This window comes from Stenella coeruleoalba, assembly GCF_951394435.1.
Source record: "Stenella coeruleoalba genome assembly, chromosome: 6".
Classification (NCBI taxonomy): domain Eukaryota; kingdom Metazoa; phylum Chordata; class Mammalia; order Artiodactyla; family Delphinidae; genus Stenella; species Stenella coeruleoalba.
The window spans coordinates 105,997,704-106,024,652 of NC_137151.1; the positions used below are offsets into that span (position 1 = coordinate 105,997,704).

The following is a 26,949-nucleotide window of genomic DNA, read 5'->3' on the forward strand; positions in this document are numbered from 1 at the left end:
CTCACTTATAAAATAAATAATAGTTCTGTTGTAAGTTTCAATGTGATATATATAAAGGGTCCAGTAAAGTGTCTGGCATGTAACAGGCAGTCAGTAACTGCTAGTTCTTAATATAGTTGTTGTTGTTTTGTTTAATGCACATTTCCAAATTAGCTGGACAGCCAAAACCTAAGTATGTGTCCATCAAACTCTGAATGCTGGCCATGCTCAGATCTCTTTTATGAGGAATGCAGGCTTTAAAAGGGTTTCTTCTGCAAAATTTTTCAAATCTCTGTGTCATATGTGTCAAATAAAGCCAACCCAATATGCAGGCTTAGGCTGGCTGCACCTGAAGGAGGCCAAACCCCTTGGGGTGGCTTGGTGTAAACTCTAGCCAATGGGGTTGTTTTTTACTGTGTAGTACCAACCAAAACCCAATGAAATATTTTCTTCTTGAACAGGTAAAATACTAGATGCACCGAGCCCTGGTTGTCCCTGAGTGAGCCTGAGTCAGGGTTCCAATCTACCATTGGTCCTGCTCTACCATCTTTCTCAGAAGTTCTGGGATAGCAACTGACACTATAGATGTTATGATTAGTGTTCGTCCTTGTTTCCCCATAAACCTGTCAATAATCCTGATGACCACAATGTGTGTTTCTCCTTTGCTTAACTAATACACTTACTTTCGTTGCCAAAATCTGCAATAAGGTGCTGAAGGATTATTTGCTGTGTTTAAATTACCTACCTACCAGTGATCCTACAGGTAATATTAAAAAAAAAAAAAAAAAGAAAGAAAGACTTCTTTATGAACAGTAATATTCCCCTTAATTCTTACTTTTTCCTACCTGTTTGCACTTCGAAGAACATCAAATAGATTGCTTAGTGTCGTGTCATTCCGGAACACATTTGGAAAACTGGAGAGAAGCTGCCACAAGGCTGTCTGCTCTTGCACTTGTGAGAAAAAGGACAGCACTTTGACCATTTCCTGAAACACTGTCTTCTGGTTATTGGGATCTCTTGATAGCTTAAAAAATAAAACCACAAACAGGGTGAAATGAGACTTCAATATGTGTAACCACATGGCTAACTGCCTTTGAAAACATTAAAAGTTTAGATTTTCACATAAGTAATTCTTTCAGATTTTCATTCAGTTTGAAGTCATCTTTTACTTGGAAAAACTATAAACCATTTCAAATGTTCTTACACATAATTAGATTCTTTCCTATAGTTCCAGGAATTGGCATATTTAATGTTTGGTTAACAAAACTGTTTATACAAAATATTTTAAATTGTGTTTGGGAAATTAAAATTAATTTCTTAAAATAATATTAGCTTCAGAGTAATATTTTTGTTTTTCTTTAGGATCTGGTGTAGGATCTGCAGACGTATCTTCTCTATATCCATTAGTAGACCTTAATTATTATTTGCATAGAAAACCCTTAAAAGTTATATATTTTACATTATATGGGTGTGAATATGTATATATACAAACATATGAAAATGTCTACTATTACAATTATACATACTTAACAAAATAAAATATTTCCAAAGTTCTGCTGGAATATAAGGAACTTCAGTTATAATAATGATTTAGAGTGAATATCCTTTGTAACAATCATATCTTGTACTATAAGCAAACAAATAAATGAAAACCATGACCTGTACTTTTGCTCTGAATCACAGGACCCAGCTAATACCTTCATTTTATTCCCACCCAAAACAATCTTCTTAATAAGCTCATTCATACAAGTAAAGTCAGGCTTTTGTTCTGTCTTAATTCAAGGTCTTTCACACTGAAAATGTGATTTTGAACAACATATTCTTAACCACACATTCTACATGACTGCTGAGTTTGTTGAGATAGAATTTCAAGTGCTGTACATTGGATTGGGGTTATTATAACAGTGCCTCTAGCTCATTTGGAAAACTCAGACTACTGAAGAGTAATCTAAGCATTCTGCACTTACTGACAATAAAATTCAGAGAATCAAGGGGAAAAATGTTAGATGTGGACATGTTTCATTTATTCCTGTTTAGAAAATTTTGAGAGAAGTCTGAATATTTTTATGAACTTTCATTGTATGTGGAGTTTCATTAAAAGAAGATTATCAGTAAAAAAAAAAAAAAGATTATCAGTGTCTTATTTTCACATCTTAATTTAAGACTAGCATAAAATGGTCATTAGCACTCCATATTATAAAGTTCTTGGTTTTAATGTATAATATTTGGGAAAGAGGGATTATATTATTTCATAAAAAATCAAATTGGGTTTGACCTTAGAAGAAACATTTTAAAGATTATCCATTATTCTAACTTCTGAGAGTTATAAGGCTCTGATAGTTTAATTATTAAACTTACATTGTATCCTGAGTAATCTCACTTAAATAAAATATCTCAGAGAAAACAGTCAATCTTCATTCACCATAGAGCAAAGTCAAATTTCATCTACAAAGATGTCTCCACATTAACCATAATGCAATATTTTTGGTTCAACATTAACATAATTTCAATCCTGCACATTTAAATAGCAACCAGACATATTACTTAGAATTAGACATTGTATGTGAATCTCTGTGCGAGGAATTCATGCCAAAGGTGAGCCAACATTTCAGTCAGCATTTCCTAGTCCATGTGGGCTATGAATTTGCTCTTTGATTCATTTTGAGTCACTTTGTGTATACGACAATGGAAACAATACACTTCTTTCTACTGTTTATGAGATCTTGATCACGTTAAAATATTTGCACTCACCTGAGAGAACTGGTTTGTTAGTTCTCGGAGAGAAGACTCTAAAAGGGTCATGTTGGACAGGCAAAATATGTTAAAAACATTTTTCCCTAGAGTGGTCCAAGAGAAGGCATAATCGGCAGTATATCTTGGATAGCTCTCACACAGTTCTCTTCGTATATCTTCTGAAGTCGAATTTTGCTGTAAAAGCAATGTGTGTGAGAAGAGTGGTATAATAATGTTAGTAAATATAGATATTAACATATCCTAGTCATCAAGGAAACTGACCTGTCTACATAATAGCCATTTTAAGGTCCTGCATTATAGCAACTATTAAATTAACACTAAAATACATTGGGTTTACCCATGAAAAGTCACTGAGAGAATGTGTGAATGTGGTAACTCTTGTCATCTTTATGATTTAAAAGATTTGCATATGATTTTTTAAACTGAACGCATTTCCTGTCTCTGACTAGACAACCTAAATGTACTAGATCTTGTCTCACAAAAACCTTCAGGCTTAAAAATCTTAAGCTTTTCCTGGACATTTAACAATGTATGAATCTGGTCGGATAAAAGACAATAAGGAAAAGTGGGGATTGCAGCTGACAGAAGAGTACCTCTTCTGCCTAAAGGCATTCAAATTCAGTTTCTCAAAAGCCTTGTGTATGTGCACACATACACATACAGCTCACAGGTCGCCAGTTTACACCTCCGATAGAAATGATGTTTATCATCTTGCAATCTGGAATCTTAAAGTGGAAGACTGGTAAACAGACGGAAATCCATAGGTAGGCTTTAAACCACGCTAAGGAAAGGGATTTTATTACTTTGGGGAGATATTTTTTACAGCTCTAAGTTTTCCAAAAGCATTATTAGTATAGATGAGGCAGCAAGTCTGATGGGTGTTAAAGTTTCATCTGCTTTCATACAGCATTTTTTCTTTCCTGCTTCAGGAAATTAAAAGATCACATGTAATGCCACCCTATTTTTTACTAAATGAAAATCTTAAGTTCAACTAAGGGACTTAACAGGGAAGTAAATAAATATCCAAGCCCTTAAGGAATTTAGAATGCCTCAAAATTAAGCTTTTTATGAAAGAGCTCCCAAGAAAAGAATCTCCCGGAGACATTACTCCAAATGGGAATACGCTTCCTATTTGGAAGATTCCTCTATTAATCTAAGAGGCATTTGTTTACCTGCTTTTTATTATGAGTCCATACAAAACTGAGTGAAATTACCTTTTCCAAACTAAGGATCCAGGCAAGCACTTGACTACCATTGAAAGTATATGTTCCATCACTTTCCAAATCAGAACGTGGACTAGGAAATACTGTGGCTGTTGTAAAAGAAAGAAGAGATTAGCATACTACACACACACACACACACACACACAGGCAGGTTCACATAAGAATCCATAAATATCACTTATGCTCTCATGTACTCCACAGCAAGAATATGCTCAAATATGCATCTTCCATGAAAGTTTCATATTGGCAAAAGGGCAAAGTCCATCAGTTTTTCCTTTCACATAAAACTGTGATGGTTTTGGTCTGCTTTGGGGTTTTTTCCAATCATTTTTGGATGTCATTGGCTTTCATTCCAGTTTATATCGTTAAACTTTATCACCAATATTATTGCCTAATAAACTGAGTCATTTCTGTTCAGGCCTAGAGGATCTGAGGTGCCTCCACTAGCTCCACAGATCCATCATACCCAGCATCTGTTCAAAGGATCTGCCAATGCACATCTGGTGATAATGTTTTTTTTTTTTAATTATTCAATTGGGAGGCTAAAATCTGCTTAGGATCATAAATTCTCTCCTCCCCAAAGTGGTTTTTGAATGGTGTTTCAGATCAAATAAATGGGAGAAAGCAATTAGTCCAGACTACAGTATATGCTAATTAAGTAATTCCCAAAGTGGCCTCATCCAGTACTATTTATAATGTGGCAGAATGTTCCTGGTTAGGAGCATTAGCTGGAAGAGCATGTTCAGATCTATAGCATGGACGTTCATTAAGCCAGTGTGTTCACTTTTATAAATTGTGTACAGAAATACTTTATTATCCTCACAACAAAGAATCTTAATATTCAAAGATACAGTGACCTAACATCAGTGGGGCCTAGGCTTTGTTAAAATGATCACTGGGCTGAAGAATTTACCAACTGATTCCTCTAAACCAAAGCAATACATTTGTGAGATGACTGGCCAGGCTAAGAAACATAATCTGTGGCTACTGAGCAAAGCAAAGCTTACTGGACCACAACAGTATGATCTTATTTCTAATGTGCTGTAACTACTCAGCCAAACACCCAGAGATCATTCACAACAGCACGTTGACTCCTCAAAACCACCCACCGCCATATTCCTACTTCAATAACAAAGGACTTTTTTTCATTTGGTCCATCAACTTGTATTGGAATGTTAATATCATAGAATCTTAAATATCACGTGGCATTTTTAAAGGTACTCCTTTTTTCCCCCATATCACCCATCATATTCTGACATACAGGAATCTTTGTTTTGTTCACTAATGTATCTTCAGTACCTAAGACAGTGCCTACATGACAGCAGGCACCCAATAAATATTTGCCGATGAATATAAAACAGTCCCGCTGTTTTGAGAGTTTACTCTCAATTTGTGGCTTCTAACAAGTGTCTCTCAAGACCATCTGCAGCAAAAGCACCTGGACATAAGGTTCAGGGAGCTCAGCCTGTGGGTATTCTGCACATTGCTGTCTCAGGGCCACTGGCCTAGCTGTGAATGAAAGAAGTACACAAGCACACTGAATGACTGTGATGCTGAGTGGTAGAGTGGGAGGAAGAAAACTACAGCTAGAAGAGCCCCATCTTGGTAGCTGCCCTAGTACCAGGTCAGCTGGATGATGGGACAGGGAGGGTGCTTAACCTTGCTGGGCCTCATACTCCTCATCTGTAAAATATAAAGTTTGGACAAATCTCTGAGATTCTATCCAACATTTTTTATTGATGGGCATTCTAACCATCCCAGTGTTATCTAATTGCAGGCAACTGAAGAGTCCCTAGTCAATTCTGGGAAAGCGTGTAATTCTCAACATTATAATAGTACCATTTAGGGTTTTGCTCCTAGAGAGTACTTCAGTAAGAACTTAATTTCCAATTATTCTCAAGACCTTTGCATAACTGCACCACCACACTCAGGCAACCATAAGGAATATTTAGATCTCTTAGGGATATTCTAGGCATTCCATCTTTGTTTGAAAAGTTAAAAGTATAACTTTTAAAGATTAGACCTTTACTGGTTGTTCCAAAAGGCCTGTTCTAAACTGGGCAGAAGAGGATAGCTTACCCAGTGATGCGTGCCTTTTTTCTGGAACTTCAGTGCTCTGGAGTGATAAATTGCTGTCCTTCTCCAGGTTGGGTGACTTTCTCAGAATTTCACTAGAGAAGAAAAAGCAAGAACTCTATAACTTCACTCACATTAATTTCAGTTAGTTACAGCAATGTATTATATGGTAGATTCCAGGGCTCTCCTAGGACTTTCAAATTTTTAATCTACTTTCTAGGATTTTAATGACAAAACTCACCTAACCATATACGAATGAATATATAAGGGCTCCTACAAGGTAAATTTTTACTCAGAGAAAATGGCCTAGATAAGGTTTAAAATACTTATTTTTTACTTCACTCTTATAGAAAGAAAAAAGGACTTTAGAGCTAAATACTGAAAATATTTATGATATACATCTTTTCTTTTAAAAAGATGGCGGATCCCAAATAGATGGTAGTCAAAGGGTGCTTCAGAGACTGAAATCAAGGTCTGCTTACTTGTCAACCACGAAAGAAAAAGAAGTTTTCTATGTTAAATTATAGATGGCATTTTGAAGACTGGCAAAGATGAATACTTGCAAGACCGATTCAAAGAAGAAGGAGAAGACACATTTATTGAATATCTAGTCTGTGCTAAGCACTGTGGTTGGTGTCATTACAGGTGGCACCAGGTGTTAAAGAAATAATGATGTACTCAGGGTTTTAATTGTACTGAGTGTATCAAGGCTGTAATGATAGCATGTGGTGCCAGGAATCTCTGCACAACATGGTCACACCAGCTTTTGGAAGAAAATATTATTGGACCACTCCACAATTCAGTAACCCTCTTTTAAAAAAATTGCTTCCTGTTTATTATTATTAAAATGGAAATAATCATATTTTCTTGAAAACTTGATATTCCTAAAGTAAGTGTCTAAAATAAATATATCTATTTCAAGAGTGAAATAAGTCCAGATGTCTGGAATGAATAATCTGAATTTTGTCTGATTGTTTATAAAAAGCTTACTTACGGTACATAAGAATGGATATAAAAAGATAACAGTGGAAAAGCAAGAAGTTCTGCTTGCTACTGTGGTTCGATTTGATTTCCCTTTTTAGAAACAAGATCTGAGTCCTGGTTCCAGGATACTTTATGATTTATAATTGGGAAAAAAAAATCTGTTTTTTTCCCAGCATGTCCTTTTAATAAAAATGATAAGAAGGGGTGATATTTGTTTCCATTCCCTAGTGTTCTTCCAATATTCTCTATAAAATGTACTGGTTGCTCTAAAAGTTCTGCATTCTTAATGTATATTTGAATTATTCATGACCATGACTGTATTCCCCTAAATCTTCTTACATTCCTTATGCTGACTATTTGGATGGGAAAACTGTTCAGATAAAAATAAGAAATGACCTGAACCTTTTTCCTGCTCTCAAACAGAAGTTTTAGAAAGTTTGAGAAAGTCAAGTGCACTCTTCTTTTTCTCGACATTTTTTTAGTTCAGCTTGAAATACTGTAAGAAACACTACTGAATATCAACACATTTTGAAATAAAGGGAAGAACTGCCTTCATAAAATTTTTAAGGAATAGGGACAGCAACAAAAACCAAAGGGAGAGTGACAAACATCAAAAAGAAGAAAGAAGGAGCACGAGAAAACAGAGACTTGAAAAATAAATGGGAGTGGGGGAGAAACAAAAAAGAGGTGATGGGAAATTAAGGAAGTGTGAGCTTGGAGAAGCAAAAGCTGCATCAACGCTACAGGGGACACCTTGCCCATTTCCCACGTTCAGATAAGAGCCCGAAAATTATTCCTTCAAATATTCTTTCAATGCCAAAACAAGTTCATCCCCTTCCCAGCAAGCTGCTGGCTCAACAGGTTTGAACTTGCTCAACAGAAAATGGCTCTTCCAGACAAGGAACTCTGGAGGCCTCTTTTCTAACAGGACCCGTCCTTGACCAGGAAGTGCCCACAATTACACGGTTGCCTACAAGTCCCACGTTACAGGAGTGGGGAGGCGGTTCATCTCCTTTTAGGTGGTCCCGGCACGGCCTTTTGTCAGGGAGAGAGCATGGGATCTCACACGTGCTTTGCTGGTCATCTTCCTGCAAATTTTCCCCAGTGTTGCTTTGCATTTACAGTGTGTAGTGTCATGGCATGTGTCCTCTGCCACTGCTCAACGTAACTATTGTCTGTCAACTCTTAAAATGGAAACCACAAAATAAATGTGCAACATCAAGCATTGTGGGTAAAAAGATGAATTAAGGCTCTAAGTTGAAATACAGCTTACCTCCCCCAAGCAAAGGTAATTAGTTCTTTTTGACTCCCTATTAAATTACTAAAGGACAGGAAGGTATCCAGTCTTACTGAATTAAGTGTAATCTCTGAGCTTTCTAATTAGCTTGACCATACTTATAGACAGAGAACTCTATGCTTCTTAGAGTGATGAATGAGAACCAGTATCTTTTCCATCATTTCACACAATTTAAGCATTTTGTACATACTTACTTTATATAAATTTTAAGTGTATTATGTTTGTCTGTGTACCTATTCCTACCACTTTTCCATTTTAGGCCGTGACATCTTTGGAAGTAGGCACCATGATGATGCTCTTTTTATTCAAAACACCTAGCATGGCACTGAACCATAAGATAGGATGGCTGATTAAATAAAAAGAGACAGTGTTGCTGGGATGTAGAAGAAAGAACTTTGGAGCTGTTAGATATCTTTTGAATCCCAGCTCTGCCTCTTCCTGAAAAATTTCAGCCTCATCTGAAAATTACGAATGATACACCTATCTTGCAAGGCTGTTGTGAGTACTAGGTGAGATGTCCTTAACAAGTGCCTCTCTGGGCCCTGTCATCATAGGCACTCACCAATATTAACTGTCAAAGTGCCCACAAAGAAGATGGTACAAAGACACAGCCTTCACCATCGGTATGGAGCTGAAGCCCCATACTTATGTATCTATACTCCCCACATAATCTTACAATACTAGAACCTTCAAGATCTCTGGACACCAAATGGACGCACCCTTATCATTCATAATCTGGAACCAGTGAGCACTGGCTGGTGAGGTGGGAAGAGGGGAAGTACCTTACCCAGAATTCTGTACCCCTTTCTTCATTTTATTATTTAATTTCTTTATCAGTTTACTCATAAGAGGAATTTTCCATTTGAAGTAATGATCAATTTTCTCCTCAGACTGTAAAATGCTTGAGAAAAGTCTATTTACAGTGCACTGTGTTGGCAGATGGTAGGATGTTTAGCACATGGCAAGCACTGAATAATAGATAATAAAGAATATCACTTCGAAGAACTGACAGCTAAGGAAGCGTCTTTTTTTTTTTTTTTTTAAATAGCCTGCCCTGCTTCCACTGTTGCACACCTGGTTCTGCAAAGGTCCTTGGAAGAGGAAACACCAGAGGTGGCACCACAGACACAAACATATAATCAATCTTACACTTTATCCACCATATTCGTCCATAAACTCACTAACATTTATTAAATTCCCACGATATGTAATATAATGGGCAAGTCAAATAAAAAAAACAGGGACTATAATATGTTAATTGTAATAGCTAAGTAAGGACATGCCTAGGGAATGATGACAACACATGACTGGGGGTGCTCAATTAGAGTGGTCATTTGTGTTTCTTACAGTGCGAGATCCTAGAATCATAACCTAATTCATGCCTCTTGCTACCTTAAAATCTTTTTCTTCATACTTTCACTAGACTCGTAGTTTTCAACTGGGGGCAATTTTGTGCTCCCTCCCCTGCTCCCAGGGGATATTTGACAATATCTGGAGAAATATTTAGTTGTCACAACTGGACGGGAGTGATGCTACTGGTATCTAGTGGGTAGAGGCCAGGGATGCTACTAAACATTCTACAGTGCACAGCACAACAAAGAATTATCTGATCCCAAGTAGCAATAATGCTGAGATTGAGAAACCCTGCACTAGGCTGTGACAGAGAAGTGGATTTATTCAATGATGGCTCTTCCCTAATCCCACTCTCTAGGACCTACTCAGGAGATTTAAAAATCCTATTCAGGAACTCTGAATAGCTCTAAGAAAGTCTCAGAGAATCTCTCTCATACTAGATGTCTCTGGGAGGTATATTAAGGCATTATACAAAATTTGGATGCCCCTGAATCCAGCATGTAGGCTCACCTGAGTCCAGAGAATTCAACCTTCTGGGTGAGGCAAGAAAGCCTGAGTCAAATCTCCAAGTGGCCCATGGCATCACTTTACTGCCTTTTACTGGACCCAGCCACATGTACAGTACCACGGAGATGGCTAAGGGCCTGCCTCTAAGATGTTGAAGAGGTAGAGTCTGCTTCTATCGTATTTATAGTGCTCTACTTTGAAAAGGAATTTAATAAGGGAAACATCTTGGATTCAAAATGTTAAATTTAAGATACCAGGAGGGAAACTAGGCTCAGAGTAGTTTTACTTCTTCTCAGACATGTCTACCAACAGGTACATTGGGGAAATGACACATTTATAGATATCATTGCAACGGTAGGATTTATGCACTTATATTGAATGTCTCTGTATTTCCTGTGAGTGGGAAAGACTACCTGTGTGGGCGGCATCCATGTGTGCCATGGTAATTCTGTCTTTAAAAGGAACTGCTTCCAGGAAAGACACATATGGCAAATCCTAAAAAGAAAATTCTGACATTCTTTTTTTGTCTTTAAGGATTAAACTTTTTATATTTTTTCCCTTTTTCCCCAGACTCACAATTATACGGTATGTAGTGACACCTGGAAAGAAGGCATGAAATCTGCTCCAGGTCCAGTTCTGATTCCAGCTTCAGATGACATTCATTACCGACTTTTAAGTACAAATAGGAATGTTGTAATGGCATTGAGGCCTCCTCAGTGATTTGATACGCTTGTCCTTCCTGACTCCCCCAAGAAGAAGTCATTTTAATTTTATTCATTATTTTCTTCAATTTCATTCTGATGTTCATTCCTTCAGGGTCATCTATGCTTCAGATACAACCCCTGCCTGCCCATGTTCAACATACACCTCTCTTCTAGGTAGCTCACTTACCAATCAACAATCTATATCATTAAGGTGTTAAGATTTAGAAATGCCTTCATATGTTGCTCTGTCCTAGGATTTTTTATACTCTTTGGAGGGACTTTGGAGATATAATGTATATCTGAGCTAATACATTTCTAAAGGCACCATGATGGGCAGATGAGGAAATGCCTTGGGGGTATAGGTGTATCAGAAGCACATAGAATATAGAGGAGGAGATAACATCACAGTAGCTTTCAGATGACCCTGTACGTATTATGTTCTACCTAGCCCTGACACAGGCAGATTAATATGGCAACACTACAAGGGAATTTGTCATTTTGCCATCACAGTCAGCAGCAAAGCTACCTGCCTATTCCTCTAAACTGACTCTACAAGGGCCGCCATTGATTTCTTTCCTTTATGAAGTTCTGAGATTCTTTTTTTATGGCCTATCTCAAAAACACCTTCCTCTAGTCTGGTAACCACCACCCTATCTGTCCTTAATGATCTTACTCACACAGGTCTCTGGAGAACTCTTCTGATATCTCCCCACTCAAACCTCTCTCCACTCCAATAATATATCCAACAGTCAGATGCATATTCCTCAGGCAGAAACAATGTCTCAGGGTGTCTGTGTAACTATTCACCATTTGTTGTCTGACGTCCTGGGCACAGTGAGAACTAAACAAATATTCATCACATTTACCACGTCATAGATTAATTTACCTGTTTAGTAGTCTCTATCTCTCTCTCCCACTAGATTTTAAGTTTATATAGGGATATGCCTTAGTCATCTATGTATCCATAGTGAGTTGCATTGTCTCCAGCAGGTGGTACACATTCAATACATTCTAACTCAATGAATTAACAATTTTGCCTGTGTGGCAGTTAAGACTTCCTTCCACTTTGTTTTTGATAAATGAAATTTTAACCTTTATTTTTATATGAATACTCACTAAAATGATTACTAGATGGTTAATAATTACTCTGAAATTAATACAGTGTGAGACTTATACATCTCACCTCATCTTTATAGTCAAATGAGGACACATAACTGTTTTACTTCCACTTCCCTTATATTCCCAATAATACCTTCAGGTCAGTTTCTAAACACATCCATATTTTTCAGTATTAAACAAAAGTCTTGGCACTTAAAAAATTTCCCTGAATAGAATCTGATTAGCTATGTTTCAAGTTCTGTAGGAGCCATTCAATAGGAGCAGAGGTATGAATTTGGAAAACACAGGTCATGGATGAGTGTCGACATGACAGAGATAGGGAGTAAATCCACAGAGGCAATACCCCACAGGAGCTGCAGGAATGTTGAACTGCTTCTCCAAATAATGACCCTGTGAGCTCTGCAAGATGATCTTTGCCACTTGCCAGCTGTGTGAGCAATGGCACAGCCATTCTGATGTATTCTTAGAGGCAGGGCAGGGAGGAAGGACCACAAGGGTATGTCCCATGATGTTGGATCATCCCTTGTGCATTAAGGGCCAAAAAATCAGAAATGTAATCATTTCTTCTTTCAGACAGCTAGTTACAGTTGATGCTGAGTATAGTGTTGAATTTTTTTTAAAGCACCTCATCCTGAAGCTAATGCTTAAGAAAAATATGAATTTAATAACAGAAGGTTGGTGCCAATGCAAAAACGCATGAAAAAACTTGGCGACTGACCAGCAAGTAGTGACTGAGTGTGATCATGTCTTTCAAAATAAACATGGTGGGCCTTTTTTTTTTTTTTTTTTGCGGCACGCGGACTTCTCACTGTTGCGGCCTCTCCCATTGCGGAGCATAGGCTCCGGATGCGCAGGCTCAGCGGCCATGGCTCACGGGCCCAGCCGCTCCTCGGCATGTGGGATCTTCCCAGACCGGGGTACGAACCCGTGTCCCCTGCATCGGCAGGCGGACGCTCAACCACTGCGCCACCAGGGAAGCCCCAGGTGGGCCTCTTTTGATGAAGCCAAAGACGGCATTTTTTTTTTTCCCTGACTGTTTTGTTTCTTAATGAGGCTATGCTGGTGAATCTTTCTTCAACAAAGGGAAGTAATTTAGTGCAATGGCTTACTTAGTATGGGACGGCTTACCTAGTAACCATGCCCCAGTTTCACTGCATGGCTATAAAGCATAAAAGTTAATAGCATGGTGGGGAATATCATTAATGCAATTTTATTATTGTACATCATTTTCCAAATTAAGTTCCAATTACTTGGTGGTTTAGAGAAAATACTGAATATACAGCAATATAGAGCTTGAGCTCAATAAAATACCTGGAGATTGGAATAAAACTGAAAACAAAGAGACATGATCAGCTATCTGGAGAATAACCGACAGAGTGTAAAATAAACCTGGACTTTAATCCTGGTTCCAAAACTAACTCAATGGCTCATCTCAGGGGACTCCATGGATTTGGAGTATTTTACATAGAAAAATACTTCTTTGAGCAGAGGTATATTTATGGACTTCTTAGATTTTGTTAACTATTTCCCTCATTGTTACTTAATTCTTCACAAAAAAAAAAAGATACAAAGATGAGAGCCCCAGCTGAAGCTGTAATCCAATTTGTAAATAATGGACATTAATTTTCCCCATATCTTCTCTATCACTTGGCTCACGAAATGTCCATCTCAAGTACAACTTTTCCATGAAGATTTACCTGATTATGTCAGCTGAAAGCTCTCTTTCTACTTTAAGTATGGAGGTGTCTTGCTTCAGCATCCTTCTGGCACTCTTCATTGCACTTTCTCCTGCTATCGTTGATTTAATATTTACCTTACCCTGCTAGAACATAGGCATAAACCTTGCCTAATTCATCACTCACATAGGGACATAGAGACCATCTGTGAAGTGGTTGAATGAATAAAATATTCATTCACTTTATCTCTACACTGATTACACAAGGGGGCATAGGCTCTAGTCAGCTTTGGGTCTCCTTGCAGAGATACACAACTCAACTAGTTGCTAGCTGAGGTAATGCTTGTATATGTCTAGAATATATTAGTCTCATAGAAAATATGTCATGTCATTTCCCTGCTTAAAAATTTCCAGTGGCTTCTCATTATACTAAAAACAAAAGACAAATCCTTTCCCTTTGCTTACCTGTTTGATTCTTCAGGCTCTTTCTCTCATGGTTTTTATTGTTTCGCCATATCCCCTACCGCTTTCATTATCCCTCACTATGTTCTAGTCATATTAGCCGACTTTCTGTTCCTCTAAATGATCAGGTTTGTCCCCGCTTCAGGATCACTGACTATTTCTCTGCCTGGAATTTTATCTTCTAGATGTTCACATGCTGGTGCTGGTTTTTCCCTGTCCTTGTTGGTCTCTACCCGAATGTCACCTTCTAGCAGAGGCCCTTCTTTTGCTACCCTATTAAATTCCCACCTTTCAGTTTCTACCTCTTAACCTGCTCTATTTTCTTGCTAATACATTTATTATTATCAGTAATTATGCTATTTATTTATTTTATTGCTTTTTTGCTTACTTTTCCATTACAATGCAAGTAACAAAATGGTAGAGAATTTGTTTGGTTCACAAAACCAATGTGAATTAGCAACCCAATAATTAGGTGTCTCAAGTCATTTCCCAGGACAATTCTTGACATGTTGATATTTTATGCTAAGCAGCTTGTAGTTAGTAACTCTCTTAAAGTATCTCCCATATTATCTGATGATCAAAATCACAAAGATAATATTAAAGGAGAAATGGTGCTACATGTCAAGGAATTTAAATTAAAATTTTGGAACCAAATATCTCTGATTATAGATAAATATAATCTTTTCTTGCGAGACACTTAAAAAAATCTCTACCAGGATAATCTCATGGTCAATTCAGATTACAATGTTTTTCTCAGTTCTACAGACAGTTGGGCTCTTGGGTGTCTCTTTAGGTTTAAAATCTCAGGATGGAAAACTGAGGTTGTAAGTGGTCTAGATTCCCTAACTTTATTCTACAGTTTCTTCTCACACCATACACATTAACTTCATTTAAAGATTGCTGTTTAGTTAAGAATACTTTCAACTTTATTACTTTGATTTCTAGACCCTTAATTTCCTTATTTGCATTTCCTGGTTTCTGTTATATCTAGAAGTTCCACATAGAGCTAGATAAATATGTTATTCTTCCAGGAGATAATATCCCTGACATCGCCCTATATCTTATGCTTGTGATCGAGTCTTAGGGCAATGTCACTGACAATTTGAGGTAGGATAGAGAATCTCTGAGGGAAGTTAAGAAGGACTGCCTTGCCAACCCAGGTTTTTTTTTGTCGTTGTTGTTTTTTTGATTTTTGTTGGAGTATAGTTGATTTACAATGTTGTGTTAGTTTCAGGTGTACAGCAAAGTGAATCAGTTATACATACACGTATATCCACCCTTTTTTTTTTTCTTTTAAGATTCTTTTCCCCTATAGACCATCACAGAGTATTGAGTAGGGTCCCCTGTGATATACAGTAGCTCCTTAATAGTTATCTATTTTTTGTGTATAGCAGTGTGTATATGTCCGTCCCAATTTCCCAATTTATCCCCACCCCCATCCTCCGGTAACCGTAAGTAGTTTTAAAAGGCAAAATTTGAGTAATTCATCAAAGTAGATTATGCTTAATCCTACATAAAAATGGTAATTCCAGTTTGTACCCACCTCGTTCATTCATATTTAGATCATCACATTTGTAGATAGAGAAAATAAAGTTGTATACCTAACCTAGGAAGGCTTCCTGGATATCTCATAAGGAAACAAGGTCTGATCTCTCACAGCAACTGAACACACTTGGAAGTGTCCCTACCTGTCTTTAAATTGTGCATCGTCAATTCCTTGCCTACGAAGCAGATCCTGTGGCCCATAGGGTGTGTCTTTGCATTTAGAGTCTGTGTCACAGAGTAGGGTTTGCAGCAATGGGAAGAAGCCAGTACTAGGAAGGTTTCGAGGTGCAAGGTAACCTAAAAGTTAAAAACAAACAAACAAACAATAATTAGATCACTGTGATGTTTACCTGGGAAGGGAAAGGAGTGCAGTTTTGTGAAATTATCTTCTGCATTATGACTGTTTGGGTCCCCCATGTATCAAAAGACTTTAAAATGCTTGTTGCCCCCAAAACTTCTCTTCCTGGGATTTACTCTAAGGAAGTAGCTGCAAGAATGTTTGCCAGAGTGTTTTAAAAATAAATCACAGTGTACCCATATAATAAAACACAAGGCAGCCAATAAAAATGTTGTCAAATAATATGGAAAATATTTGTAATACACTGCTTATTAAAAAAAGGAGATCAGAAAACAGTATGACCAGAATAGCCATAATTGTAAAAATATATATATAAATATATGTAGTATATTAAAAAATCTGGAGTGGGACTTCCCTGGCAGTCCAGTGGTTAAGAGTCCACACTTCCACTGCAGGGGTCTTGGGTTCGATCTCTTGTCAGGGAACTAAAATCCCACATGCCGCATGGCATGGCCAAGTAAACAATAAATAAATTAAAAAAATAAAAAACCTGGAGGAATTTTTTTCCTTGGTGGTTATTTCAAATGACTTTGTTTACTTTCATTTGACTGTATATTAACTATTTTCTCCCACAATGTACATGTCTTCTTTTGTAATCAAAGTCATTATAAATGCAGCCAATCTTCCAAATACAGGAAATATTTTTGTTGTCCTCAAAATTTAACATAATAGCTAAATTAATTATCCTGGACACACAACATTTTCTTCCTATTTAAAAACCAATAATAATGGTATGAATTAATATGCAGATTTTCCCCAATACTAAAGCCACAAGTATTGTAACAGTTAATGGTTTTGTAACCTTTACTTTAACATTTGCTTTGTAAAATATGATGATGGCACACACATGAGTCAAGATAAAAGGCAATGAACATTGTGGTACATGACTCTTTTTGAATTCTGGTTTTCTCAGGGTATATGCCCAGTAGTGGGATTGCTGGGTCATATGGTAGTTCTATTTGTAGTTTTTAAAGGAACCTCCATACTGTTCTCCATAGTGGCTGTACCAGTGGCACATATATACAATGGAATATTACTCAGCCATAAAAAGAAAAGAAATTGAGATATTTGTAATGAGGTGGATAGACCTAGAGTCTGTCATACAGAGTGAAGTAAGTCAGAACGAGAAAGACAAATACCATATGCTAACATATATATATGGAATTTAAGAAAAAAAAATGTCATGAAGAACCTAGGGGTAAGACAGGAATAAAGACACAGACCTACTAGAGAATGGACTTGAGGATATGGGGAGGGGGAAGGGTAAGCTGTGACAAAGCGAGAGAGAGGCATGGACATATATACCCTACCAAATGTAAGGTAGATAGCTAGTGGGAAGCAGCTGCATAGCACAGGGAGATCAAAAGCGCCTGGAGGGGTGGGATAGGGAGGGTGGGAGGGAGGGAGACGCAAGAGGGAAGAGATATGGGAACATATGTATAACTGATTCACTTTGTTATAAAGCAGAAACTAACACATCATTGTAAAGCAATTATACTCCAATAAAGATGTAAAAAAAAAAAAAAGATAAAAGGCAAGCTGTGAATTACAAATCTTTTCACAATTAGGTTTGATTCTAAAACACTAGCTTCCTCCCTTCGGGGAATACAGAGACAATGAACTTTCAAAAAAGGCAGGTTTACCTCCCAGGAGCCTGTGCAGCCCACAACTGCCAGGGTCCTGTGATCCAGGGACAACTTCCCCCAGAGAACACACGCGCGCCTCAGGCTGTTGCAACGTCGCCCCGGCCTCTGCCACCACAGGCTCACCCCGCACTCCGTGCCCCCTCCCTCCCCCTGGCCTGAGTGAGCCAGAGCCCCCGAATCAGCTGCTCCTTTAACCCCATCCTGTCTGAGCAAAGAACAGACGCCCTCAGGTGACATACACGCAGAGGTGGGGCCAAATCCAAGGCTGAACCGTGGGAGCTGTGCGAACAAACAAGAGAAAGGGAAATCTCTCCCAGCAGCCTCAGGAGCAGCGGATTAAATCTCCACAATCAACGTGATGTACCTGCATCTGTGGAATACCTGAACAGACAACGAATCAGCCCAAATTGAGGAGATGGACTTTGAGAGCAATGATATATATATTTTTTTCTCTTTTTCTCTTTTTGTGAGTGTGTATGTGTATGTTTCTGGGTGTGATTTTGTCTGTATAGCTTTGCTTTTGCCATTTGTCCTAGGGTAATGTCTGTCTGTTTTTTGTTTTTTGTAGTACAGTTTTTAGTGCTTGTTATCATTGGTGGATTTGTTTTTTGGTTTCAGTGCTCTCTTCTTTCTTTCTTTCTTTTTTTTCTCCTTTTTATCATGAGCCGTGTGGATGACAGGCTCTTGGTGCTCCAGCCAGGAGTCAGTGTTGTGCCTCTGAGATGGGAGAGCCAAGTTCAGGACACTGGTCTACAAGAGACCTCCCAGATCCACATAATATCAAACAGCAAATATCTCCCAGAGATCTCCATCTCAAAGCCAAGACCCAGCTCCACTCAACGACCAGCAAGCTACAGTGCTGGACACCCTATGCCAAACAACTAGCAAGGCAGGACCACAAACCACCCATTAGCAGAGAGGCTGCCCAAAATCATAATAAGGCCACAGACACCCCAAAACACACAACCAGACGTGGACCTGCCCACCAGAAAGACAAGATCCAGCCTCATCCACCAGAACACAGGCATTAGTCCCCTCCACCAGGAAGCCTACACAACTCACTGAACCAACCTTAGCCACTGGGGGCAGACACCAAAAACAACAGGAACTATGAACCTGCAGCCTGCAAAATGGAGACTCCAAACACAGTAACTTAAGCAAACTGAGAAGACAGAGAAACACACAGCAGATGAAGGAGTAAGATAAAAACCTAGACCTAACAAATGAAGAAGAAATAGGCAGTCTACCTGAAAAAGAATTCAGAATAATGATAGTAAAGTTGATCCAGAATCTTGGAAATAGAATGGAGAAAATACAAGAAACATTTAACAAGGACCTAGAAGAACTAAAGAGAAACCAAACAGTGATGAACAATATAATAAATGCAATTACAAGTTCTCTACATGGGATCAATAGCAGAATAATTGAGGCAGACAAACGGTTAAGTGACCTGGAAGATAAAATAGTGGAAATAACTACTGCAGAGCAGAATAAAGGAAAAAGAATGAAAAGAATTGAGGACAGTCTCAGAGACCTCTGGGACAACATTAAACGCACCAACATTCAAATTATAGGAGCCCCAAAAGAAGAAGAGAAAAAGAAACGGACTGAGAAAATATTTGAACCTATTATAGTTGAAAATTTCCCTAATAAGGGAAAGGAAATGGTTAAGTCTAGGAAGCACAGAGAATCCCATACAGGATAAACCCAAGGAGAAACATGCCAAGACCATATTAATCAAACTATCAAAAATTAAATACAAAGAAAAAATATTAAAAGCAGCAAGGGTAAAACAACAAATAACATACAAGGGAATCCCCATAAGGCTAACAGCTGATCTTTCAGCAGAAACTCAGCAAGCCAGAAGGGAGTGGTAGGACACCTTTCAAGTGATGAAGGGGAAAAACCTACAACCAAGAATACTCTACTCAGCAAGGATCTCATTCAGATTTGACAGAGAAATTAAAACTTTTACAGACAAGCAAACGCTAAGAGAATTCAGCACCACCAAACCACCTTTACAACAAATGCTAAAGGAATTTCTCTAGGCAAGAAACACAAGAGGAGGAAAAGACCTACAATAACAAACCCCAAACAATTAAGAAAATGGTAATAGGAACATACATATCGATAATTACCTTAAATGTAAATGGATTAAATGCTCCAACCAAAAGACATAGACTGGCTGAATGGATACAAAAACAAGACCCATATATATGCTGTCTACAACAGACCCACTTCAGACCTAGGGACACATACAGACTGAAAGTGAGGGGATGGAAAAAGATATTCCATGCAAATGGAAATCAAAAGAAAGCTGGAGTAGCAATTCTCATATCAGACAAAATAGACTTTAAAACAAAGACTATTAGAAGAGACAAAGAAGGACACTACATAATGATCAAGGGATCAATCCAAGAAGAAGATATAACAATTGTAAATATTTATGCACCCAATATAGGAGCACCTCAATACATAAGGCAAATGCTAACAGCCATAAAAGGGGAAATCGACTGTAACACAATCATAGTAGAGGACTTTTACACCCCACTTTCACCAAGAGACAGATCATCAAAAATGAAAATAAATAAGGAAACACAAGCTTCAAATGATATATTAAACAAGATGGACTTAATTGATATTTATAGGACATTCCAGCCAAAAACAATAGAATACACTTTCTTCTCAAGTGCTCATGGAACATTCTCCAGGATAGATCATATCTTGGGTCACAAATCAAGCCTTGGTAAATTTAAGAAGATTGAAATCATATCAAGTATCTTTTCCGAGAACAACGCTATGAGACTAGATATCCATTACCAGAAAAAATCTATAAAAAATATAAACATTAAACAATACACTACTTAATAACCAAGAGATCACTGAGGAAATCAAAGAGGAAATCAAAAAATACCAAGAAACAAATGACAATGAAAACTGATGCCCCAAAACCTATGGGATGCAGCAAAAGCAGTTCTAAGAGGGAAGTTTATAGCAATACAATACTACCTTAAGAAACAAGAAATATCTCAAATAAACAACCTAACCTTACAAAAGCAATTAGAGAAAGAAGAACAAAAAAACCCAAAGTTAACAGCAGGAAAGAAATCATAAAGATCAGATCAGAAATAAATGAAAAAGAAATGAAGGAAACAATAGCAAAGATCAATAAAACTAAAAGTTGGTTCTTTGAGAAGATAAACAAAATTGATAAACCATTAGCAAGATTCATCAGGAAAAAAGGGAGTGACTCAAATCAATAGAATTAGAAGTGAAAAAGGAGAAGTAACAACTGACACTGCAGAATACAAAGGATCATGAGCGATTACTAGAAGCAACTATATGCCAATAAAATGGACAACCCGGAAAAAATGGACAAATTCTTAGAAAAGCACAACCTTCCGACCCTGAACCAGGAAGAAATAGAAAATATGAACAGACCAATCACAAGCACTGAAATTGAAACTGTGATTAAAAATTTTCCAACAAACAAAAGCCCAGGACCAGATGGCTTCACAGGCGAATTCTATCAAACATTTAGAGAAGAGCTAACACCTATCCCTCTCAAACTTCCAAAATATAGCAGAGGGAGGAACACCCCCAAACTCATTCTGCAAGGCCACCATCACCCTGATACTAAAACCAGACAAAGATGTCACACAAAAAGAAAACTACAGGCCAATATCACTGATGAACATCGATGCAGAAGTCCTCAACAAAACACCAGCAAACAGAATCCAACAGCACATTACAAGGATCATACATCATGATCAAGTGGGGTTTATTCCAGGAATGCAAGGATTCTTCAATATATGCAAATCAATCAACGTGATACACCATATTAACAAATTGAAGGAGAAAAACCATATGATCATCTCAATAGATGCAGAGAAAGCTTTCGACAAAATTCAACACCCATTTACGATAAAAACTCTCAAGAAAGTAGGCATAGAGGGAACTTACCTCAACAGAATAAATGCCATATATGACAAACCCACAGCGAACATTGCCCTCAGGGGTAAAAAATGAAAGCATTTCCACTAAGATCAGGAACAAGACAAGGTTGCCCACTCTCACAACTATTATTCAACATAGTTTTGGAAGTTTTAGCCACAGCAATCAGAGACGAAAAAGAAATAAAAGGAGTCCAAATCGGAAATGAAGGAGTAAAACTGTCACTGTTTGCATATGACATGATACTATACATAGAGAATCCTAAAGATGCTAGCAGAAAACTACTAGACCTAATCAATGAATTTGGTAAAATAGCAGGATACAAAGTTAATGCACAGAAATCTCTTGCATTCCTATATCCTAATGATGAAAAATCTGAAAGTGAAATTAAGAAAACATTCCCATTTACCACTGCAACAAAAAGAATAAAATACCTAGGAATAAACCTACCTAAGGAGAAAAAAAGCTGTATGAAGAAAATTATAAGACACTGATGAAAGAAATTAAAGATGATACAAACAGATGGAGAGATATACCATGTTCGTGGATTGGAAGAATCAACATTGTGAAAATGACTATACTACCCAAAGCAATCTACAGATTCAATGCAATCCCTATCAAACTACCACTGGCATTTTTCACAGAACAAGAACATAAAAATTCACAATTTGTATGGAAACACAAAAGACCCCGAATAGCCAAAGCAGTCTTGAGAAAGAAAACGGAGCTGGTGGAATCAGGCTCCCTGACTTCAGACTACACTACAAAGCTACAGTAATCAAGACAGTATGGTACTGGCACAAAAACAGAAATACAGATCAATGGAACAGGATAGAAAGCCCAGAGATAAACCCACACACATATGGTCACTTTATCTTTGATAAAGGAGGCATGAATATACAGTGGAGAAAAGACTGTCTCTTCAATAAGTGGTGTTGGGAAAGCTGGACAGTTACATGGAAAAGAATGAAATTAGAACACTCCTTAACACCATACACAAAAATAAACTCAAAATGGATTCGAGACCTAAATGTAAGACCGGACACTATTAAACTCTTAAAGGAAAACATAGGCAGAACACTCCATGACATAAATCACAGAAATATCCTTTTTGATCCACCTCCTAGAGAAATGGAAATAAAAACAAAAATAAACAAATGGGACCTAATGAAACTTAAAAGCTTTTGCACAGTAAAGGAAACCATAAACAAGACCAAAAGACAACCCTCAGAATGGGAGAAAATATTTGCAAATGAAGCAACTGACAAAGGATTAATCTCCAAAATTTACAAGCAGCACATGCAGCTCAGTATCAAAAAAACAAACAACCCAACCCCAAAATGGGCAGAAGTCCTAAATAGATATTTCTCCAAAGAAGACACACAGATTGTCAACAAACACATGAAAGAATGCTCAACATCATTAATCATTAGAGAAACGCAAATCAAAACTACAATGAGATATCATCTCACACCAGTCAGAACGGCCATCATCAAAAAATCTACAAATAATAAATGCTGGAGAGGGTGTGGAGAAAAGGGAACGCTCTTCCACTGTTGGTGGGAATGTAAATTGATACAGCCACTATGGAGGACAGTATGGAGGTTCCTTAAAAAACTAAAAATAGAACTACCATATGACCCAGTAATCCCACTACTGGGCATATACCCTGAGAAAACCAGAATTCAAAAAGAGTCATGTACCGCAATGTTCACTGCAGCTCTATTTACAATAGCCAGGACATGGAAGCAACCTAAGTGTCCATCAACAGATGAATGGAGAAAGAAGATGTGGCACATATACACAATGGAATATTACTCAGCCATACAAGGAAACAAAACTGAGTTATTTGTGGTGAGGTGGATGGACCCAGAGTCTGTCATATAGAGCGAAGTAAGTCAGAAAGAGAAAAACAAATACCGTATGCTAACACATATATATGGAATCTAAAAAACAAACAAACAAAAATGGTCATGAAGAACCTAGGGGCAAGACGGGAATAAATACGCAGACCTACTAGAGAACGGACTTGAGGATACAGGGAGGGGGAAGGGTAAGCTCGGACAAAGTGAGACAGTGGCATGGACATATATACACTACAAAATGTAAAACAGATAGCTAGTGGGAAGCAGCTGCATAGCACTGGAAGATCAGCTCCGTGCTTTGTGACCACCTAGAGGGGTGGGATAGGGAGGGTGGTAGGGAGGGAGACGCCAGAGGTAAGAGATATGGGGATATATGTATATATATAACTGATTCACTTTGTTATAAAGCAGAAACTAACATACCATTGTAAAGCAATTATACTCCAGTAAAGATGTTAAAAACATAAAAGAAAATAATACATAAATAAATAAATAAATAAAAATAAAATAAAATAAAAAAGGCAGGTTTAGAAAAAATGAGGGTAATTCCAAACCAAAGACTGCAGAGCAAAACCTTAACTTCCTCATGAATCTGTTAAAAAGATTGTCGGTATAGATATGTTTTTATTATAAAAAGAAAGAAGAAAAAATAGTAAGAGCAACATGGCTAAGTATGCACTATCAGTAGAAAGAATAATAAATAGAAATTCAATCTAAGTAACTGAAATGCAGATCTACATAAAAAAATAAAATTCAAAATAAAAAGGAAGGGGTAATAGGAAAGTTGGCCAGAAAAAAATTAAAGAGAAAAAAAAAATGAAATGGAGAGAAAGATTAGAAGATGCTATACTGTTGACTTTGAAGATTGAGGAAAGAGCCAAAAGCCAAGGAAAGTGGGCAACCTCTAGAAGCCAGAAAACAGATCCTCCTAGAGCCTTCGGAAGAAATGCAGCCCTGCCAACACATTAATTTTTAACTCACTAAGACTAAATTTTGGGCTTCTGAACTCCAGAACCATAAATTAGTAAGTTGGTGTTGTTTTAAAGTCACAAAGTTTGTGGTAATCTGTTACAGCAGCTGCAGGAAAAACTAACACATATGATAATACCAGTATGAATTGAAGTTTCAAAAATTCAAAATAAATTGGAAAGAACTTAAATCCATCAGACTATTCACTACTACCTTCTAAGATGCTTCTTTTTCTGAAACCAGAAAGACCCATGTCTCTCCTAATATTAAACAAGTGAAAATTGCAGTGAACCTTCAATGTTTTCACTGTGGCGCAATTCCTTGAATAAGCACAGAGCAGCAAATTACATGTTAGCATTTCACATCACCCCTCTATAACGAAATTTCTGCCACGGTGAACTGCATACAGCAAGACCTTTATAGTTCTGCAGTGGAATTTCACCATTAATGGTAAGTCACCCTTTTACACAGATTCCACCTGGAGCCACTAACTCAGGGTTAGGAAGAATCCTAGTCCATCTCAAAACATGCAGGGGGTCGTTTGAATGGAAGGCAGATAGAACCAGGTGACCCCTTTGCTCTATACCACTCACCAAGCTGATGGCGTGACTAAGCCAGTGCTGAAAACTGGCAGCTCAGGAGAAGCCACATCGCAACAGGAAGAAAGGAAGAGAAGGGAAAAGATGTCACGGGAAGAAGGTCTAGTAAGAGGTGGCACATTACATCCAGTTTTACTTACTCTGGCACTAATTACAATTTGAAGATTATTAAAGAAAAATTTGAAAGAATTTAAACCCACAACATTCTCTGCTATGGTTAACAACAGATATGCTTATTTTACAGGAAAATTCATCAAGGAATTTCTTTAGAAATAAGATCCCATGGTGTTTAAAAAGTATAGACAGTCCACGTTTTGCAGTTTTTTTGATAACTGATATTTAATTTGTTACAATGGGTTCATGAAAAAGAGGAACTTGTTGTGGTATGTACAAGTTTAAGTCAACACAGCATCATGCAGAATCTGAACTGCCTGCATTATTTATTTTACCATCACTTTTTAACCAAGAACCATACACTCATTGAAACAAGAGAGCAACAACAATAGCACTGACTTATCAAGCATCTACTGTATTCCATGTATGTCATTCATCCTTCTTTGATATCCACAGTATACTTTCTCATGCCCATCAACTTGTCACAAAATCTGGAAATCCTCTAGAACTAACAAGTCAGAATGAAATAGATTTAAACTGTATTGTAGCTTTCTTGTGAAAAACATGAAATTTTCAGTCTCCTGCCCATCTTAGTTATGTGTACAAGGAAGTAACTACTCAGAGCAATGGTGGAATCCAACCATCCATCCCATGTTGTGAAGAGCTGCTACTTCTAAACTGAACTCATTCTGCTCTGAAGGTGTCTCTGGCACTTTCAGGCTCCAAAATTATGTTTGTCTTTATATTCCTAAACGCTAGGATGCTGGAAAAAGAGTCACATTTCTCTATCCTTCATAGAACTTCTGTGCAGCGAGCAAGGAGCATGCCAAGTTAAAGCTAATCATTGGTGGCCCACGTTCACAGCCAGAGCACAGATTTTAGGATACATGTGGTGGAAGATGATAAATGTGCAAACTATGGCACCACTTGTAGGTGAAAAACCAGATCTAAGGGTCTTGGGATGGAGTGTGAGGCAGAATAAAGTCCTTGGTATCACGAGTCCCCAAAATCTCTCACTCAGGACAACATTCACACCCATCTCCAGGAGGAAAGCTATTGAAGAACTTGCAATTTCGCAGGGAAATTGTAGCCCGGAGACTCCAGCAGGGTCTGGGAGTGAGGTGGGGTGGGTAGTAAGCAAAATTTCAAGCCACTTATGCCAGGCATCGTCAGTGAGGTGGGACGAGCAGCCACCCATGGGTGGGAAGCGGGTGGTCCCATAAGATGGATGCAGTCAACATTATTGACACAGTCCAGTAACACTGACAAGAGTCCAACAGTATTCCAGGGAGTGGATTCAAACCAAACCGTAAAACATTTTTAGCAGTAAACCACCAGTTAACTAAGCTTTTAACGAAATCAAATTTAGTTTTCATCGTTTTAAGAATGAAACTGGCATTACAAAAAGATCCAGTTTAAGAATTTTCAATAAGATACTTTGTAAAGAATTATGATATCAACCTATGCCTCTGTGTTTACCTAGAAGGAGGATCAAGTTTGATTTTCCTTTCCCTTTCTGCACGAATGTCCTTATTCAGTACAACATTAGGGTGACATGACATAAAAATTACAGCAGTAGCTCTCAAAGTGCAGTGCCTGGCTCAACAGCATCAGCGTCACCTGGAAACTTATTAGAAATGAAAATGTGAGATCTACTTCGTAAAAAACGTTGGGGATAGGTTTCAGTAATCTTTATTTTAACAAGTCCTCTAGGTAATTCTGATGCACACTAAAGTTTGAGAACAACAGGATTAGACTGCAAACTT

The 26,949-nt window shown here is 37.7% G+C and overlaps 1 protein-coding gene across 4 annotated transcripts in view; it reads right to left on the reverse strand.

Annotated features, from left to right (window-relative positions):
- The window catches only part of ABCA12 (ATP binding cassette subfamily A member 12), a gene marked incomplete at its 5' end in the record, with an annotated part of 280,846 nt that overhangs the window by 102,700 nt on the left and 151,197 nt on the right, over positions 1 to 26,949 (reverse strand). For all 4 annotated transcript variants that reach the window (XM_079924327.1, XM_079924328.1, XM_079924330.1 and 1 more), the window contains 5 exons: positions 825 to 1,003; positions 2,731 to 2,907; positions 3,948 to 4,045; positions 6,036 to 6,127; positions 15,822 to 15,975. In XM_079924327.1, the coding sequence (XP_079780453.1) occupies positions 825 to 1,003; positions 2,731 to 2,907; positions 3,948 to 4,045; positions 6,036 to 6,127; positions 15,822 to 15,975 (700 nt within the window). The remainder of the gene's footprint in view (positions 1 to 824; positions 1,004 to 2,730; positions 2,908 to 3,947; positions 4,046 to 6,035; positions 6,128 to 15,821; positions 15,976 to 26,949) is intronic.